This window comes from Temnothorax nylanderi, unplaced genomic scaffold (genome assembly GCF_030848795.1).
Source record: "Temnothorax nylanderi isolate EJ_2023f unplaced genomic scaffold, tnyl_v1.0 TNYL_tig1364_pilon, whole genome shotgun sequence".
Lineage (NCBI taxonomy): Eukaryota > Metazoa > Arthropoda > Insecta > Hymenoptera > Formicidae > Temnothorax > Temnothorax nylanderi.
In genome coordinates, this window is record NW_027250426.1 from 1 (window position 1) to 19,742 (window position 19,742).

At 32.6% G+C, this 19,742-nt stretch overlaps 2 protein-coding genes and 1 long non-coding RNA gene across 6 annotated transcripts; 2 read left to right on the forward strand and 1 right to left on the reverse strand.

Moving 5' to 3' along the window:
* Positions 1 to 2,338: 2,338 nt before the first annotated feature.
* On the forward strand, positions 2,339 to 6,082 carry LOC139787256 (kinetochore-associated protein 1-like). Of its 3 annotated transcripts, none has more exons than XM_071726327.1 (10): positions 2,339 to 2,651; positions 2,725 to 2,904; positions 2,973 to 3,130; positions 3,565 to 3,680; positions 3,746 to 3,855; positions 3,921 to 4,042; positions 4,129 to 4,499; positions 4,574 to 4,935; positions 5,014 to 5,205; positions 5,300 to 6,082. In XM_071726327.1, the coding sequence occupies exons 2-10, from the start codon at positions 2,759 to 2,761 to the stop codon at positions 5,454 to 5,456; spliced, it is 1,734 nt and encodes a 577-aa protein (XP_071582428.1). In that variant the 5' UTR covers positions 2,339 to 2,651; positions 2,725 to 2,758; the 3' UTR covers positions 5,457 to 6,082. The 3 variants fall into 3 exon arrangements, with proteins under 3 accessions (XP_071582428.1, XP_071582429.1, XP_071582430.1); XM_071726328.1 differs by having other exon boundaries at positions 2,780 to 2,904; XM_071726329.1 differs by lacking the exons at positions 2,339 to 2,651; positions 2,725 to 2,904 and having other exon boundaries at positions 2,991 to 3,130; positions 3,226 to 3,680.
* Positions 5,974 to 7,230, reverse strand: LOC139787258 (uncharacterized). Its single transcript, XR_011722571.1, has 2 exons — positions 7,010 to 7,230; positions 5,974 to 6,153 (listed from the first exon to the last, which is right to left on the reverse strand). It is a non-coding gene; the product is annotated as an uncharacterized lncRNA (long non-coding RNA).
* A 32-nt stretch (positions 7,231 to 7,262) lies between these two features.
* Positions 7,263 to 19,736, forward strand: LOC139787257 (uncharacterized protein F13E9.13, mitochondrial). Of its 2 annotated transcripts, none has more exons than XM_071726332.1 (5): positions 7,263 to 7,460; positions 7,650 to 7,732; positions 16,374 to 16,514; positions 17,072 to 17,271; positions 18,625 to 19,736. In XM_071726332.1, exons 1-5 carry the CDS (start codon positions 7,400 to 7,402, stop codon positions 18,821 to 18,823), a joined length of 684 nt encoding a protein of 227 aa, XP_071582433.1. In that variant the 5' UTR covers positions 7,263 to 7,399; the 3' UTR covers positions 18,824 to 19,736. The 2 variants fall into 2 exon arrangements, with proteins under 2 accessions (XP_071582433.1, XP_071582431.1); XM_071726330.1 differs by having other exon boundaries at positions 7,286 to 7,417.
* Positions 19,737 to 19,742: the final 6 nt, after the last annotated feature.

The following is a 19,742-nucleotide window of genomic DNA, read 5'->3' on the forward strand; positions in this document are numbered from 1 at the left end:
TCAGAAAAAACTCAGCACCAGGAAGAGACGGAATAGAATATAAAATGTTGAAAGATATGACAGAGGAAATGGAAGAGGTATTATTGAACATATGCAATGAGGTGTGGACAACAGATTGGTACCCGGAAGATTGGAGAAAATATCAGACAATGTTTATAGACAAAATAGGCAAGGAAAAGGTGAGACCGATAGCATTATCATCATGTGTAGGCAAGGTAATGGAGAGAATGGTGAATGAACGCTTAGTCTGGTGGGCTGAACGAGAAAATAAACTAGACAAGGATCAGAATGGATTTAGAAGAGGACGGTCATGTGCGGAGAATTTAGTGAAATTGACGACGGACATCAGAAACGGTATGTACAAAAACCAATACATATTGGCAGCTTTCTTGGATGTGTCATCGGCGTACGACAACGTAATATACAGTATTTTAATGAGAAAGTTAAAAAAACTCAAGTGTCCAAAAAATATTCTGAGATTTATAGGTAAATGGCTACATTATAGAGATACGGAATTTATAGTTAATGGACAAGAAACAGAACACAGAAGAGTATACAAAGGGTTACCACAAGGAGCAGTACTTAGTCCGATATTATACGCACTATATACTAGCGGTATTACAAACAAAGAAGAGGTAGAATATGAGTCGGTGCAATTCGCGGATGATATAGCGGCATATGTTATAAGTAATAATAGAAGAGAAAATAAGACTAAGCTGGAAAAGGCTGTGAATAATATAAATAAGAATTTAGAGGAATTAGGATTACAATTAGAACCGAACAAAACAGTTCTAGTCCAATTCTCCAAATATGGTGACTGTGATGATACATATATAGAAATAAAAAATACAAAAATAAAGGCGCAAAAAGAGGCCAAGTTTTTGGGAATATGGTTAGATAATAGGCTAGATTTCCATAAACAGGTACAAGAAACAAAAGGTAAAGTGAGTAAAGCAAACTCACTAATGACATATCTAAATAAGAAATCGAAAGGTATGGAAGTAAACACGGCATTGATGCTGTATAAAAGTTTAATTAGAGCAATTACGGACTACGGGAATTTTGTATATTTCCCTAAAGAACAAAATCAAAAATTAAAAATGGAAAGGACACAATACTTAGGAATAAGAACAGCGCTAGGATATAGGAACAGTACACCAAATAATGTGATAATAGCAGAAGCAAAAGTTACGTTGTTAAGAGATAGAGCGGAGCTACTAGCAAGAAATTTTCTCAGTAAGATATGTATATATGGTGAAGAAGATCTCTGCAGGAAGATAGAAGAGTTAACCCAAAATGAGGATTATGCAAGATATAGACAACCTCTGCATAAGAAGAGTATGATAGGAGAGGCGTGGAGAAGAATTAAGTGGTGCAAAAGAAAAATGGGACCAAGAAGAAAATTTGAAATATTCGATATGGACTATAATACAGTTACACAACGAGTACCTATAGATACATCTATAGGATATAGTCGAAAGAAGAAAGGAGCAACAGACAGAGAATTGCTGGAGAAGATAAAACAAAAATACGACCTGGAAGATGGACATACAATAATATACACAGATGGTTCTAAGAAAAAGCAAGGAAAATCATTAGGTGCAAGCATAGTAATAGAAGAACAAGAATTAGCATATAACATCAGCATCCCGAAGAATTGTTCGTCATTCACAGCAGAAGCAATCGCGATAAAAGCAGCATTAGATTTAATGGAAAGTGAAGTTGATAAAAGATCTAAGGATATAGCGATTTTAACAGATTCGAAAGCAGTGTTACAGGCGATACAAAATAATCACCTGAGTGTATATAAAAATAAATATATAAGTGAAATTAGAGAAAGACACTTTAGACTAATAAATAAACATAAGAAAAGAGTTTTGTACATATGGGTTCCGGCACACGTTGGAATAAAAGGGAATGAGATGGCAGATAAACTAGCAAAGGAGGCGACAGAGGAAGAGGAGGATACACAAATAGAAGTCCCGTTTATGGATTTTCGACAAGAGTTTAAAAGAGAAATATGGAATATGACACAGGACTCACTGGTTAGGGACGCTAGCTACAAAGGAATCTACTACTTCAAGAATTTTTATAAAAGAACGAGAAAAAAACCATGGTTTCATAAAATAAATGAGGAAAGATACTATGTAACACTGATTAACCGACTGAGGAGTAACCACTTTAATGTCAATGAATCACTAGCAAGAAAAGGGTATATAGAGGACGCTAGATGTGAGTGCGGTAACGAGTGTGAGAGTATCGATCACGTGTTGTGGAGATGTAGCAGATACGACGAGGAGAGGGAGAGATTAGATAGGGAACTCAGGGCTAGAGGAATAAGAGAAGAAATAGATGTGACAAAAATACTTAGAAGAAAAGAATGGATAACTATTAGATGCATATACAACTTTATTAAAAGAATAGGAAGAATAATCTAAGGAACAAGAGATATAAATAATTAGGACAAGTACCGATGTGCTACATAACCCCAGGGAGGAGTTGAAGGCACCTATTATCCCTCACCCGAGGGAAACTCACAAAAAAAAAAAAGCATAACATGGATCTTTCTTATTTACTCGCATGGAGGAAACGATCGTCGCTAATCAGAGACTGTTTTTTCTTCATCATTGAGGAATATAATTATATCTTGGGTGAGTTTATCTTAGATTTTAATTATTATACTTTACTGCAAATTTTCAAAACGTTTTATTTCATGTATCTTAGCACGTCTGAAAGAAACGAAGAGATATTAACGGAAATGAAATTTATATTATCACAGCTTTTGATGAATTTATTGAGAAAGTTATGCACCGGACGATCATTCGATTTGCAATTAGGGCTATCGGTTCTCTTTATGTTATCAGAACAAGAGGCGTGCAGTTGGCTTTCCACCGTTTCTACATCGTAAGAAAATAAATCTATTTTTCGATAATTAATTTTCGATAATAATGTGTAAAGATTTATATTTGTAGATTTCAGACCGATCATATTCAGCATTGTACAATCTCAACTTTGGGATATGAATATTCGCGCTTGGGGCAAAATCGATCATTGACACAAACGTTTGAGAGTTACAAGCTATTGCATATTTGGGCACAACGACTGTCACGTTATTCAATAACTTCTAAAGGTACGCTCATGCATTATCATTGAGTCTATTTTTATATTAAACGCAAATCTTGTTATACATATGTGTCAATGTATATATTTTTAATACATTTACAGAAGTTTTAACAAATAGTGCTTCGAGCAAAAGAAAAATTTTACAGCAGATCATAAACAGTACCTAATAAAGAGAACGTGATTCCTTTATTAAAAGATTATTGTTGTAGCTTCGGATTTAATTTCAATGATTGCCTTTTGAATTATTTACAAATATTACTAAAAACGTGGAATCCAACGATAACCGTTTCGAATACAAGCGTGAATAAAGGCAAATGATATAAGAAAATAATATGTATTTGTGACAATTAATTTAATATTTGGATATTTACATATTTTTATACGTAGATCATTTTCGTATGATATTGAACACCAATTTAATAATCGAGTAATATATTATAGAGTTACTTATCTGTAAAGATGAAATCGATGAATTAAGAAAGAAATGTAATGGAGTTGTTGCGCAAATGGAAGATAAATCCATGTTGAAGCGATGTATCTCTACGTTATGGGAACACGTAAGCTATAAAAATGTTGGATAGTATAGTTTCTTATAATGTGAATTTTACATTTAAATTTCCAGATTACATTTTACCACTATGAAGTGTTTATTATACTAATGGATCTCATAGGAGACAAAAATATGGAAAAGAGAAATTATCTTTGCTTCTTGCAAAATTACACTCGGAGCGGGTAAATTATAATAATTTCGCATATATTAATTTTGAATTTAATAATCATACTATCAATCATGACAGGCTTCCTACACCAATGGAACACGATGAGTGGATACAGCTTAATCCTGGACATAGTACGTTGCCGCCGATAGCCCAATGGAGACTTCCGTTCTTGCTTAAAGTCGATATTTGGAAAATCATTAGTAAATATATTTCAGAAATAAATTTATGGCCAGCACTTGGATGATTACTTAACTTAATTTCACATTTTATTAATTCTCGTTACTAGAACCTGAGTTGAATTTAAGAACATACGGCAAGTGGCTTGACATCGCACCCGTACTTAATTTGGAGGCACATCTCATATGCACATTAGCTATTAAAGGTGAAGTGACACAAGTATGGGGAAATAATTCTACTGCATCGAAAAATACTGCATGGTCGCTTTATCCGAAAAATACCACGTTGCTCAAAGATATCAAGAAATGTATACAACGGATGACAGATTCAGATGGATTCTATTATGGTACTGCAGCATTGTACTATGTCGTAAATCATACACCTCCGGGTGCTGATCGCGTTGCTGCCGCGAAAGAATGTTACGAGTATGCTCAGCTGGCGGCACAGAATTCCACTAAATTCGAAGAAGGAATGTTAGAAGTACGGTAATCTCTGTGTAAAGTACGTGTCTATGTTGTAAAAAATATATTGACTTCTATGGCTTTTACTTTCAGAAAATTAAATCCAAATATTTGAGATTTACGTCCGAGCATATTCTACGTACGTACGGATTGGAGAAAGATGAGTATCTTGCTCTAATTGAAGATCCGTGCAAGCTGGTGTATGAATTGTATAACGAAGAAAGCATACCATTACGATATCGAACTGCAACCAACTACAGACCCGATATTAACGCTGCTGTTAACGAGCTGGGTAAACTGTTCTCGTTGAATACGATAAAATTGCGTATGGATTTATTGGAAGAATGGCTACAATCTAATGCCAGGTATACCGAATTGTCTCAAAGCTTTACAGAGACGTTTCTAGCGACGAAAGAGTCTGATCAGAATACCAACTATGAAGATAATTTACTTAGGTAATATTGTTGGTACACCATTTTTTTTATATTCAATTTCTAAATCAACAATTGATTGTGAAATATACTTAATTGTAGGATATGTTATATGCTGGAATATGGAGATATGGATTTGTTTGCACAATTTCTTATAAACATAGGTTTCGGCAATCGTCATGGCGAGACTGAATATAGTTGTAACGTACGATATCGAGTATTTCGAATATTGCAGACTGTCGTTGATACTACAACGTTAGAGGAATTGACCAAGCAAGATATATGTACCTTTAGGTATAAATAATTATAATAAATTATTGTTTATTTTATCGGCAGAATATAAATTTTTCTTGCATATTAAAACGTTGATCTCACTTCAATATTTCAGAAAGTATATGAAATCGTTACAGTACACCGGCAAATTGGAATCTTTAGAATTATGTTACAGCGTTGATACATTTGACACATGTTGTAAACGAAATATTCAAAACTTGAGAATATCAATCCGTGATGTTAAGATACAGTTAAAAGGACTTTGCTTCTAAATTTTAGGATATTGATAATTATGAAGTGAGCGAAATGTAAATCTGTGAGGTAAATGAGAAATAGTCAAAAGAGAAATATGTTGATTAGTGCCAAGAAGAAAACGTAGCAATTAATTGGGCTGATTGAATTGGCAGATCAAAGTGGCATTTTTTTCGTATCAAGTAATGAAATGGTTTGATGTTTATATGACTAGCGTCTATGTATTATATTATAAATTATAATCTTACAATATCATAATATTTTATGTGTCGAAATATATTGACCAGTAGTCATTTTTTTATGGCACGTTTATAATACCAATTGTCTGTGGTAAGCAGTAAAATGACGTGCGATAGATGCAGGCGCACATTTGACTCGAATTAAAAATACAAATAAATTGTAATAATGTTATAATATGAAGTTTGTAGTTCGTGGTTAGTCTTTTGAAAGAGAGGAGATAAATATTAACTTGACATTGTTTTCTGCTGAACGCACCTGATGACATACATGATGTCCGTTGATTATACATTGTACCCATGTTCTTTAAATTACGCCAACTACAAAGAGAATATATATATTGCTTTGAAAAATAATTGTAGTGCAACTACTCTTAAAAAATAAAACAAAATTGTGTTACCTAACTCAACCCAAGTGGTATGTATTTTTGTATTCCTGAGGATCTTTCTATCAACCCAAGTGGTAGTAGTTTTAATTCTCCTTGATAAAATTATAATATTACAAAGAATTATTTAATCATTTTAATCACAAAGAATTAAAGAGGTAACATTATAAAATAAAAATATTTAATTAAAATAAAATAAATAAATTTTTCTTGTAAAAAACTTGGCGCTGCTTTTTTAACCCTTAAATGCCACACCTCTCAAGAATCTCGTAAATGACACATGGGGTCTAAAAGACCCCAGCATGAAAAATGTCTCCTTACTCATTGATTTTTTTATATTTAGTTATGAAAATTATTTTCAATGTTGTTCAAGGCTTAGAAAAGAGAATAAAATGCTTATATTATTAAAATTTCAATTTCAACATAGTATAAAAAATTTAAAAAATTAAATAAACTGAGTACTGCTAAGTGTACAACCGGGTAGGTCAATCACTCAACTATCATCAATGGGAGCATGAGCTCCATTTTTGGGGGAACATTTAAAAATATATCATTGTAAAGGGTCTGGGGTCCGCTGGACCCCGGGTGGCATTTAAGGGTTAATAAAGTCTATCCAGACAAACTTGCATAGGTGCATAAGCATATGCATAAAGAGATGGATTGGTCTATTTCCTTTTGCACATATATCTGAACCAATCAATTTCTTACGCTTATGTTTATGCGCGATGCAAATTTGTCTGGATAGACTTTAAAGAAAACTTTACGCTCGGCTGTCAGTATACTATTAGTCTACTATTATACTATTAGTATACTATTATTACGGCTAGTATACTTTATAATACTTTAAAATACTTTAAGTAACTTTAAAAAACTTTAAGTAAATTTTCCTAAGGGCCAACACGGGCCTCGGACCTAAAATCTAATAAGATCGTCTATTGGCCCACTTTGTACCCTCCAACTTTTATCTGAAACATTTTTCCAATAAACCAATACTTTCTGAGATAATTGGCAGTTCCGAAACTTTTAGTACGCACAGTATATGATTATCACAGTCACGCGAAGATAGATGCTTCGATGTCAGATCAAGAGACGCACATTAAACATGCGTGCGCATGTGCAAAGAAACGCTATAAAAAAAGAATTACCGAGAATCCAGTGTGGTGAGATAAGCGAATCAGTAACCAGCGTGTCAACAAGTGGCTCAGAATCGTTGATTATCGTGATATAACGATCGTGCTATCACGTCGGTGCTAAATCATAAACGATTCAGCTGTTCGCTGTTCAAGATGTTGAGATTCCGAAAATTATTTCCGCAATCCTGCTCAGTTATAGGAATGGTGCATGTGGGAGCACTCCCTGGTACAACAAACTCGCGTCTATTCCTGCCGCATTTGCTTGTCGCGTAATACAATTGATTTCTAAATCGCTTAATTAAGTTCGATAAAAAAGACCAACTAATTGCAAAAATTTATAGCAATCTAATCAATTTTCATTTTCTTTTACATGATATATCCTAGAGAAAGAGAGAGGGAGAGGGTAAACTTTAGAAATATTTTAGAAAAAGAAAACAAATTTATATGTTTATTTGTAGGGACACCAAAATATGAAGGCTGCAGCGAAAAGATCGTAGAAAATGCAATAAGAGAGACATCAATATATGTCGATTGTTGTGTGGTAAATTATTCAGATTAATACGTTAATAATATTGACTTATATAGAATGTTCTAAAACTCTCTTGAGCCATTTTTCATACGCGGATTTCTTGCCTTCAGAATTGATTTTTAATTAACAAAATTGTGAGATTGAAAATTTTCCAAATTATAAATAATTTAAGAAAAAAACTAGTTTTTGGCTACTCGAGGAAATGCGGGTATTGTGGAATATCCTTAGTCTTTTTTATTATATCTTGAAAATTGTTGAACATAACAAAATTTAGTTTTCTTGTGAGTTGTAATGCCAAAAAGTAATAATAAATTTCGTTTATCTATAGTAAGTTTAACGTTATTAATTTTTTAAGGTAGATTTTGGAAGGGTAATGTGGAATCATTAATCTTGCAAAAAAATAATTTTTTTGTATTTCGATGCATATTAATGATCAAATAGTCTATAACAATTATATTATATATTTATTATATTATAATTTATTATAAACTTAAATCTTTGTACTTTCTGTAATGTCATATACAAATGTAACATGTTTAAAACACTTAGGTACCCTTTAAAGCAAAGTTGTAGACCAACACTAACGTACTATATAACTACATGACACTTCGTACTACATTGCCGCTTTGTACGTTAAGTTAGGTTAGGGATCCAGCAGCTAGTAATTCCACTGCTATTCCACATTACCCGCATGTTTTCTATAAAATAAAATATTCTTGTTAAACCATTTAATTTATACTATTTAATAAACCATTTCATACGTGCGTGCGTGCGTGCGTGCGTGCGTGTGTGTGTGTGTGTGTGTGTGTGTGTGTGTGTGTGTGTGTGTGTGCGCGCGCGCGCGCGTGTATATGTGTGTGTGTGTGCGGATTTATCTATAACTCAATTTATCTATAACTCAAGAACCAATCAACCAAATCTTAAATAATTGTATATGAAATAGAGGTTGAAAAGACTAAAGAATATAATTTAAAAAATTGCTAATAATAAAGGGGTTACCGATTTCTGTCCAAAATAATATACGTAATTGCTCTAATTTCCGCAAATTTTGAGATATTGAGCTGAATTTTTTATGGATAGAGTATTATTAAAGGTAGGTTGTTATTGAATTTGGCGAGAATCGGTGAAAGGGTTACCAATTTCTGCTTCAAAAGTGTATAAGTTATACATGTAATTTTATATAGAGTATTATTAAAGGAAGGTATTGGTATTGAATTTGACGATAAAAGGGTTCTTTCTTTATAAAATTTTGAATTTTTTGAGAAATGTCCGTGGTTGCTCTAACTTCCACCAATTTTGAGCTATTGGGCTATTTATAATTCTATTATATTCTTTAGTCTTTTCTACCCCTATTTCATATATAATTCTTTAAGATTTGATTGATTAGACCCAGCTTTATACGCGATCAAAAGTCCATATGCAAAGTCCATTAATGGGCCATGTAGCCTGAACTCCCAAAGTGATTTGACATTGCGTTGATTGTAAAACCCCAATTGTCCTATTAAGCTGATCCTCTATCAATTCATAAAAAGATTAAATTTAAATTTAAAAAAGTGTGCAAATTAGAAACTTGCACATTGCTTTCTCATCATTACACGGAAAAAAAAGAAGTTGCTTCAATTAAACGTCGATGTCACGGGCTGCCACAAGCATATGTAATTAATTCAATTGGATATTATTGGACCAAATATTTAAATTATTAAAACAATTATCTGATGTTTTTTGTTCATTAATATTGATGTTACATCAATAAATTTTATCTCAATAACACTGATGCTGTTCATACAAAAAATGATGCTGTTGATACAACATCATTTTTTTTTCCGTGTACAGATCGCTACCATTGCCTCTATTTTATTTCGCTCATAAAGCTTCCTCTATGAGGAAGCCAAACTAATAAATACTAATAATTATGCATCAAATAAAATACAATCTTCCTTATAAGAGGAGCTTTGTGAGCGAAATAAAATAGGAGTAATGGTAGCGATCTGTAATGATGAGGAAGCAATGTGTAAGTTTCTAATTTGTTTTGTAATTCGTTCTAACTATTCAGTATATAAGCAATCTGCCCGCAGTATGACAATAGATTGGCAGCAGATTTGCTTAGATATCACAAGAGATCCGAAATCATACGTGTCCGCATTCTGATGCGGACGATATAATCACATCGGTAGAGTCTGCCGATATAACCCTTAGGAAAATTTACTTAAAAAAACTTAAAATAAACTAGAAAGTTTACCAAAGAAATTACTATTGATAAACTATTGATAAACTAGAAGTGATTTCGAACCAAACTTTAAGTATTTCTATAATATACTTTAAAGATTACTTTAAGTTAACTAATGCAATTACTATTAATCACCCCAAAAAAAATATTCTGTCATTTAGTGGCTCCCGCTTGATTTTAGAGGATTTTCCTCTGAAATACGGTCTCAAGAAGATATTTTAAAATCTAGAGGAATATCCTCTAACCATGAGACACTAGACTTAAGATTGCAGTCCTCTTAATACTAGAGGACACTGATTTCCGATATTCACCCGGAATACAAAAAAATTATTTATTTCGAAATTTTATTACTATTTTATAACTAAATTTGTTTCTTAAGATGCAGTCTATGATTATAAATATTTTCTCGTATTTGAAAAACACACTTACCTTGGTGGGATTCGAATTCGGGACCTCTGGATCGTGAGCCAACTGCCTTACGTGGTAGACTACTTCTTAATTTGATGTAAGTGTTATATATAGTCTACATATGTCATAACCAGCGCAAATATATAATTTTCCAAAAATCATCTTAAGAAACAAATTCAGTTTAAAAAGAGTAATAAAATTTTGAATTGGATATATGATATAATATTTCTTAATGTCTCGTGTGGTGCAAGTGTGGTGAAAAAGGGAACTTGTCTTTTTAAGTATACTGTTGAAACAACACGCATAAGTTAAAATCAGCTTTAAGTATTACCTTTATAAAAAGTAAAGTTAAAGTATATTTATAAGTATTACGTTTGTTAAAAGTAAATTTAAAGTATATTTGCGACTTGCTTATAAAGTTTTTATTGAGGTTAATAACTGAAAGAAAACTTTACGCTCGGCTGTCAGTATACTATTAGTCTACTATTATATTATTAGTATACTATTATTACGGCTAGTATACTTTATAATACTTTAAAATACTTTAAGTAACTTTAAAAAACTTTAAGTAAATTTTCCTAAGGGAATCACAACAGAATTCATCAATCTGTCATTTTGCAAACATTTAAATTTTACTTTTATATGTACTTTTATATTATACTTTTATATAAAGAAATTATAGAATTATTATAGAAGTAATGTTATACAGTGTGTTTTGTTTTAATTACCCCAGGCAAACATCTCGAAAAATATGGAAGATACGGAAAAACATTTCGGACAAATGTTATAGGATATCAAGGGAGACAGATGATGAAAATATGGATTGATCTTTTCAATGCCAGGTCAATGTAATCGCTGTTTTCTTAAATGGAATTCCCCATTTTTATTGCATATTCTTGTAGCTCTGGTCGAGCCGTTTTGAAAGCACACTTTACCTTAATACTTTTATACGTAGAAATGAAAGAAATCGATTGTTTTAAAAAAAGAAACAGAAAAAATTATTTTAAAAAGTTGGATTACATTTTGTGGACGCATTCAATTTTACAAAATTGCAAATGTAAAAATTAATATTATTATTCGATTCCTTTCATTATTCTACGTATAAAAGTATCAAGGTAAAGTCATCGAAAAGTGAATACGAGATAATTCATATTTTATATTAAAAGTATTATGACAAAATATAAAATATCTCAGGAAATTCTTAATGAAAGAGAGCTTTATTATATTGTTTTGAAAACGTCTCAACAAGGTCTACAAAAATATACAATAAAAATGAAGGACTCCATTTAAGAAAACATCGATCACATTGATCTATAGCACAAAACTCAACAGAAATGTTTCAGAAACATTTCAAAGTTTCCAAAAAGTTTCTAAATAACACTAAAACGTCATTGGTACATCTAAAAAACATAACATAGAAACATAACATTTAAAACGTTTACGTGATGTTTATGAAAGGTTTCTATATACAATTCAGCTGAAATAATATGTATAATGGAAGTACTGCCGGTATTCATATAGGTCTAAGAAATCCGAAAAGAAATCCTTTACTAAACATCAGTGACAAGGAAAAAAAGTACATCATCTGATAAGAGCTAATTTAAAATTATCACTTTGATACATGACTTTTAAGTAACAAACTTTAAGTAACAGACTTTTAACCCCTTCGTTGGCATTGACGCAATAGTGCGTCAAATTAATCCGTGCCCTGTGTGGCATTGACGCAAAAGTGCGTCAACCTTTTTTTTCCTATTTAACTTGCTCCGATTTGGCATCCAAGTCTTATACGGGGGTTTTTGGGGTCGCTGATTACGAATCTGAATTCAAAATTTGCAAATTCAAAATGGCGGATCCAAAATGGCGGATGAAAATGCAAAAAAATACTTGATTGGGATGAAATTTGCCACTCGGGGGTTTTTGAGGTCGCTGATTACGAATCTCAATTCAAAATTTGCAAATTCAAAATAGCGGATCCAAAATGGCAGATGAAAATGCAAAAAATTACTTGATTGGGATGAAATTTGCCACTCGGGGGTTTTTGGGGTCGCTGATTACGAATCTGAATTCAAAATTTGCAAATTCAAAATGGCGGATAAAAATGCAAAAAATTACTCGATTGGGATGAAATTTGCCACTCGGGGGTTTTTGGGTTCGCTGATTACGAAGCTGAACTTAAAATGAAGGAATTCAAAATGGCGAATCCAATAACATGGAGCGAAATACAAAAAATAGGTGGAAATGTATGAAGCTTGGTACTCAATGTTGTTTTAAATGATTTAAGAATTCCAGTTTTGAGATTTCTCAAAGTTTGAATCAGCAACCTAAATAACCCATAAGTACCAAGATTTATCCAAATCAAGCCGTTTTTTGTATTTTCGTCCGCCATATTGGATCCGCCATTTTGAATTTCTGAATTTTGAGTTCAGATTCGTAATCAGCAACCTAAATAACCCATAAGTACCAAGATATATCCAAATCAAGCCGTTTTTTGTATTTTCGTCCGCCATTTTGAATTTTCGAATTTTAAGTTCAAATTTGTAATCAGCGCCCTCAAAAACCCCAGGGTACAAATTTTCAGGATAAAAAATTTTCCTGCCATTTTGGGCACTTTTTGTCGAATTCTTTCTGCCAACGAAGGGGCTAAGAACGTTTTTGTCTTCTATGCTTTAAGAACATATTGTTTTATTCTTAAACGTTCTTCCCTTACGAAAAAGTAGTACTAGCAATCAGTACTCAGTACTGAGTGATCAGTACTCGTAGTATTGAGAGTATTAGTATGTTAATACTCATGAATACTGCAGAATGGTCAGTACTGTGTCTGTCAGTGCTTACAGTACTGGCAGTACTACAAGCAATAATACTCATTAGTACTTCAAAGTATTGAAGTGGTCAGTACTTTATCAGATTAATATTCGGAGTACTATCATGATAGTACTGCCAGTACTGTAAGAAACTAATAGGCACAGTACTGATCATTCTGCAATATTCATGAGTATTAACATACTAATACTGTCAATACTACGAGTACTGATCACTCAGTACTGAGTACTGATTGCTAGTACTACTTTTTCGTAACGTATCTTGGAAATACTAAATTAATAAAATACTAAATTAACACACTAAACTATCAATATGACGTTATTTTGATATCATGTTGACTTTTTGTTCCACTTGGATAGTACTGCGTAAGTAGGGGAGAGTGGGCTCCCTTGAGCCACGGGGTCCAATGTGACAGTGCGAGTTTTCTGTATTAACGTTCTGCAAAATAGTGACGGTGGGTATGAAAACTTTTGTTTTCAAAACATATAACTTCCATCAAAAAATTATGCCGAAATAAGCATATATACTTTAGTTAAAGGCAGATATGTAATTGGAGCCTTGCAAAGTAAATTTTTACTTGTCATAACTTTTTGATATGTATGGATTTCTAGGAATTCTACAGTTAAAAAAAAATTCATAAGACGTTCGTCGGGATCTAGGTTCAATACCAACGTGCGCACAAAAACGTTTAATTGTTCTGTATCTGAAATATTTACGATAAATAATATCGATGTTCAGTGGGGTCCAATGTGACGCAGGTTGATGGGGTCCTCTGTGTCACGCTTACAGAACTACCTAACTTACCTACGTGACAGCGCGAGTTTCCGTAGTGTGTTTTGATCGCGGAATAGTAAATGTTAGTGCCTAAATTTTCCTATAAAATGAAATAATTTCCATCGATAATCATATCCACACTTTCATTTTCTCTTTTTTTCACCCTTTAGTTACAGATCACATGTAATCGAGTCGCTGTGAGGCAATATTCGTTGATCTCTGCTAGGTTACGACAAAAAGTGAGGTTATAGGACTTTGTTTTCAGTTTTCAATTTCTTAGGTCATCTGATGAAACAAATATGACACGATTATTGATAAATTGGTTCTCTAGCACAGTCTTGGTTTTTCCTTTTTGTAGAGAGAAGAGTTAATAGACTACGTGTCACAGGGTACCCTACCTTTCACATTACATGTCACAGTGTACTCTACGCTATGGCTCAATCAACCCCACGCGTGGGATCCACTGTGACAAACGCAGCATTTCGATATATCATTATTTTTGCAAAATATTTCTGAAAATTTACTTCTTAAATCATTTACAAACAAAGTTTATTATATTAAACATCGAATAGTCTCATTTATATTATAATGAAGTTATTAAAAACCATTTTTAATGTGATTTGAAAAAACGTGGTTTAAGGGTGCCCACTCTCCCCTACTGCGCCTGTACCACACGTTAGTATCCCACGAGTATTCGATAAGTACTAAAAGAGTACTGGAGGGAGTACTGGAGGGAGTACTGGGGAGAGTACTAGAGGGAGTACTGGGGGGAGTACTGGGGGAGTACTGGAGAAAGTACTGGAGGGAGTACTGGAGGGAGTACTAGAGGAAGTACTGAAGGGAGTACTGAATGAGTATTGGATGAGTACTGGGAAGGAGTACTGAAGAAGTCAGTATGGTCGAATTTAGTAGTACTTTGAGTACTTATGTCTTCAGTACTTTCACCAATACTTTTTTCAGTATTAAAACCAGTACTACTTTTTTATAAGAGTACGAGTATTCGATAAGTACTAAAAGAGTACTGGTGGGAGTACTGGAGAGAGTACTGGGGGAAGTACTGGAGGGAGTACACTGGGGGGAGTACTGGAGGGAGTACTGGAGGGATTACTGAAGGGAGTACTGAATGAGTATTGGATGAGTACTGGGAGGAGTACTGACGAAGTCAGTATGGTCGAATTTAGTAGTACTTTGAGTACTTATGTCTCCAGTACTTTCACCAATAATTTTTCCGGTATTAAAACCAGTACTACTTTTTCATAAGGGTAGGTACATAAAGTAAAATATAATAAAATTAAAAGTTAATATAACTTTATGTAGCGTCCTTTTAGAGAAATAGGAGAACTTTAAAGAGATAGGCTCAAATATGGAATAAATGAGATTGTAAGTAAATGCGAGAACAAAATGTTTATGCAATCAAATACAATTTATTTTGTGGTTTAACATAGTTTGTTCCCTCATTTACCTAACGGTTTTAATTATTCTACTATATGAGCGTATGTAATAATTGCCAGATATCTCTATGCAACGTACTCAAAATGTTTTGCGAAACATCTCAGAGATGGTAGCAAAATCTCTAGGAGATGTCTATGCAACCTTTCATAAAGGTCTTTGTGACAAAATAGCGGACATTTTCACGTATCTAAGACATATATGAGACATTTGTGAGATCTTTTTTGTAACACTTTGCGAAGGTCTCTGAAAGGTATTTGTTGAGTTTTGTGCTGTGTGGGTGTCATTGAAAAGATCACGCAAGGTCAAGTCCATATTTTTATCATCTGTCCCCCTTGATATCCTACTTTTGTCTGAAACGTTTTTCTGTATCTTCCACATTTTCTGAAATATTTGCCTGGTGAAATTAAAACAAAACACACTGTATATCATATTGGTAAAATTTATCCTAAGATATAGTGAAGATACGGCTAAAATTGAATAATGTAGTAACAAAGCAATAAATTGTTATCATTCGATATGTTTTTACCTATTTATCTCTAATAATGATATAGGTTCTCGAATAGCCAAATCTGTCGAGAACAAATTTTGTTCTCGAAAGTGTACTACACATTTTGTCGATAGAAAATGTCAGCAAAAATAATATAGAATCTGCTAACAGAATATAATGACAGATTGACTGCAAAAACTAAACAGAATCTGCTGTTTCATACTTAAATGATGTATTTTATTTATAAATGTTTATGAAATGATAAATTCTGTTCGGTTTCTGCCGACAATTTGCTGTCAGATTATATCGGCAGGTCGTACCGGCAAAACACGAGTTTCATGCGGACACAGATAGTATCGGATCTGTTGTAATACCTAAGCGAATCTACCAATCTTACCGTGGGCAGTTTGCTTACTGGGTTATTTCCAACATTATATTAGTAGGTAATTTTTTGAAAAAGAAATGAATGTCAATTTACCTTTCAGGATGGTATTCTGATTGAAAATATGCATGATGTTCCTTATATTAAACAAAAAGATATATCGCCGGAAGTTACAACTATGATGACTAGGATTTGCACAGAAATTAGAAAAATCACGCCACAAAATATTACGTGTGGCATTCAGGTATAAAAGTTCGGCGTTGTTAAACAATTGTTAAAATATCTTTCCATCTTGTTTTCTATTTGTTTTGAATTCGTCGATTTATTTGACGATAAGTTTGTTGTTCATATTAAATTTATCGATGTTAAACATGTTGACTTATGTCGATTCCACATTTTTTCCTTAATTGCACAAAACTTTATATTAAATCATAAAATTAAATTATAAAATTTTTATATGTATTTTTTTTCTTGTAAGGTTATTTATATTATTAAGTTCATCTAATTTATTAGTGGCAATTTTATTTTTTAATTTTGTTTTATTTAATGTATTTATACTATAAAAAATATTTAATATAATTTTTTGAGCATAATGAATTTTTGAGCGTAACAAATTTTTAGTAACATAAAATGTATGGAATTATTTATTAATATTAATACTATTTTTTAATGTTTTTAATGTCTTTCAATCATTGTATTAATATTAAATTTGATGATAAATTAGTGATTATAAATTATATACTTAATACAGTATGTTTAAACAAATTGTTATTATTGAATCAGTCGAGTATCACTTTGTAGATTCTCGCGGGATGCAACAAGGAAGCGATCGCGGTTGCCAAAGCTGCAGGATTGCAATTTATTAGGGCTGAGGGATTTGTCTTCTCTCATGTGGCTGATGAAGGCTTTATTGATTCAAATGCTGGAACTTTATTAAGATACAGAAGACAAATCGACGCAGACAACGTCCTCGTTTTCGTTGACGTCAAGAAAAAACATAGGTATAAGATTTTGAAACAACTTAAATGTCTTTTTTCTCTCTCTCTTTCTTCTCTCTGTCCCCTCCTCTCTTTCTCGCAAGTTTGAAAAGAAAAAAGAAAAAACAAATTTTTTATTTATAAAAAAGATACACAAATGGAATTTTTTTCTTTGACTGCATCTTAAATTACAATTGTAAATGAAATTATAGTAAACATTTTAAAAATAATTTAAAATAAAATGGAATATGCTCAAAATTGTATGATTTCTCTCAATACGGTTTATATCATACGACTCTTACGTCGTAACTCTATTCGAAAATAACTCTGCGTAAATACAGGGTGAGGCAATAACTATTACTATCTTAAATATATTCGAATCTATAAGCCCCAGAGAAAAATTAGTGTAACCAAAATTGTACGGTACGAAGGGGGCTATCATATAGCAATAATAATTTTTGTCCAGGTGGAGGCGCTTCGGAGATATCAAGGTCATCTTCATTTTTTTAAATTGATTCGGTACATTTTTTTCCATAATATGATAGAGGAGCTAAAAACAAGTTCAGAACTCATGACACAAGATCATTGAACAAGATTTAAAGTGAAGAAAAAACGATTAAAAAATACATGTTTGTATTGAATGAAATTTACGTTTAAAGAAGATGTTCGAAGTGATGGTCATCATTATCGATGCAACACTGGATTCTTTCGATCACTGATTGGGTTGCTCTTTTAATAACGTCGGGAGTTATTGATGCACAGGCTATAATAATCCGTTGTTGCATGTCTTGAGGTGTAGTTGGTTCTTCTTTGTAGACCATGTCCTTTAGGGTTCCCCATAAAAAGAAATCCAGTAGTGTCAAGTCTGGCGAACGAGCTGGCCACACTACACGACCCCCACGTCCAATCCAGCGATTGGTAAATTTTTCATTGAGTTTATTTCTCGCAACAAATGAAAAATGAGCTGGGCATCCATCGTGCTGGTATCACATTGTTTGTCGTATAATTAAAGGCAAATCTTCTAACAAAGGACCTAATGTATGCTCAAGAAAATTAGCGTAGCTATTGCCATTTAAATATCCGTCAAAAAATGTATTTTTTAATCGTTTTTTCTTCACTTTAAATCTTGTTCAATGATCTTGTGTCATGAGTTCTGAACTTTTTTTCAGCTCCTCTATCATATTATGGAAAAAAAATGTACCGCCTTCACCTGGACAAAAATTATTATCGCTATATGATAGCCCCCTTCGTACCGTACAATTTTGGTTACACTAATTTTTCTCTGGGCCTTATAGATTCGAATATATTTAAGGTGGTAATTGTTATTGCCTCACCCTGTATATTATTTTTTGGTATTTTTTTCTGGTATTTTTACAGCTCGCACGTAATCACTTCCGATGTGAGTTTGTTGGAAACGGTAAAAGCTGCCGAATTTTTTTTAGCTGACGGCGTTATACTAACCGGTAACGCAACTGGCGAAGAAACAAACGTGAGAGATCTTTTAGGTATTTCTTTTTTTAGACTCCTCTCTCTTTCTCCTTTCTCCCCACTCTCTTTCTGTTATACATATATATAAAAATCTTTATATCATAATGTAACTCTGAAAATATCGACAGATCTAGCATCATTATCATCTTTTAGAGAATCATACATTTTTGAAATAATTATATACAACCCCGATAGGAAAAGATTCATAACATCATATGACGAAATCTGGATGAAACTGGAAATGCTGCAATTATGTCTCAATATTTTGTGCAAATATTGATAAATATTTGCACAATTTATTTCTAAATAGTATTTCAGCAAGACAGCAGCGATCGATATAAGGAACTATTTTAGCGGAATATTTGCAAAATTAAATTTGGAAAGAAATTGCAAAATAATAGCGAAATAATTGTGAAATATATTTGAGTTTTATTATGTGTTAGGTCCTGTTGCACCAACGTCACATAACATTTAACCTTAGCTTAACTCACTCTTTGTTTCTTTCTAAGGGGACAGTTAGAAAGAGACGAAGAGTGAGTTAAGCTAAGCGTAAATGTTATGCGACGTTGGTGCAACCAGGCCTTAGTCCTGTAGTACATAGCATATTCTGTGTTTGCTGGGTCGTCGATAGATGGCATCCTTTCTCCTACGTAAAATATAATGAACGATGGTATATATATGTAACAATGATATATACGTAACTGTTATATATATTGGTGTTTACTGAAGTGTGCTGGAGTGATTTTGCTTCTAAATGACGAAATAATTGTGCAAAATTTAAACCTAAAATTGAATTTCTCTTTCTCTTTTTTGTGCAAATATCAATCAGAAATTTTATGTTGCCTAAGAACGCTGTGTTATAAAGAATCAGCACAATAATTGTGAAATTCCTCTCAATTGAATGATGCAATTATTGTACAATATTTGCGCAATTTTCCTATCGGGGAAGTTGTTTTGTTTAATTTGACCTTCTGAAATATCTTTTTTACTTTTAATGATACGAAAAG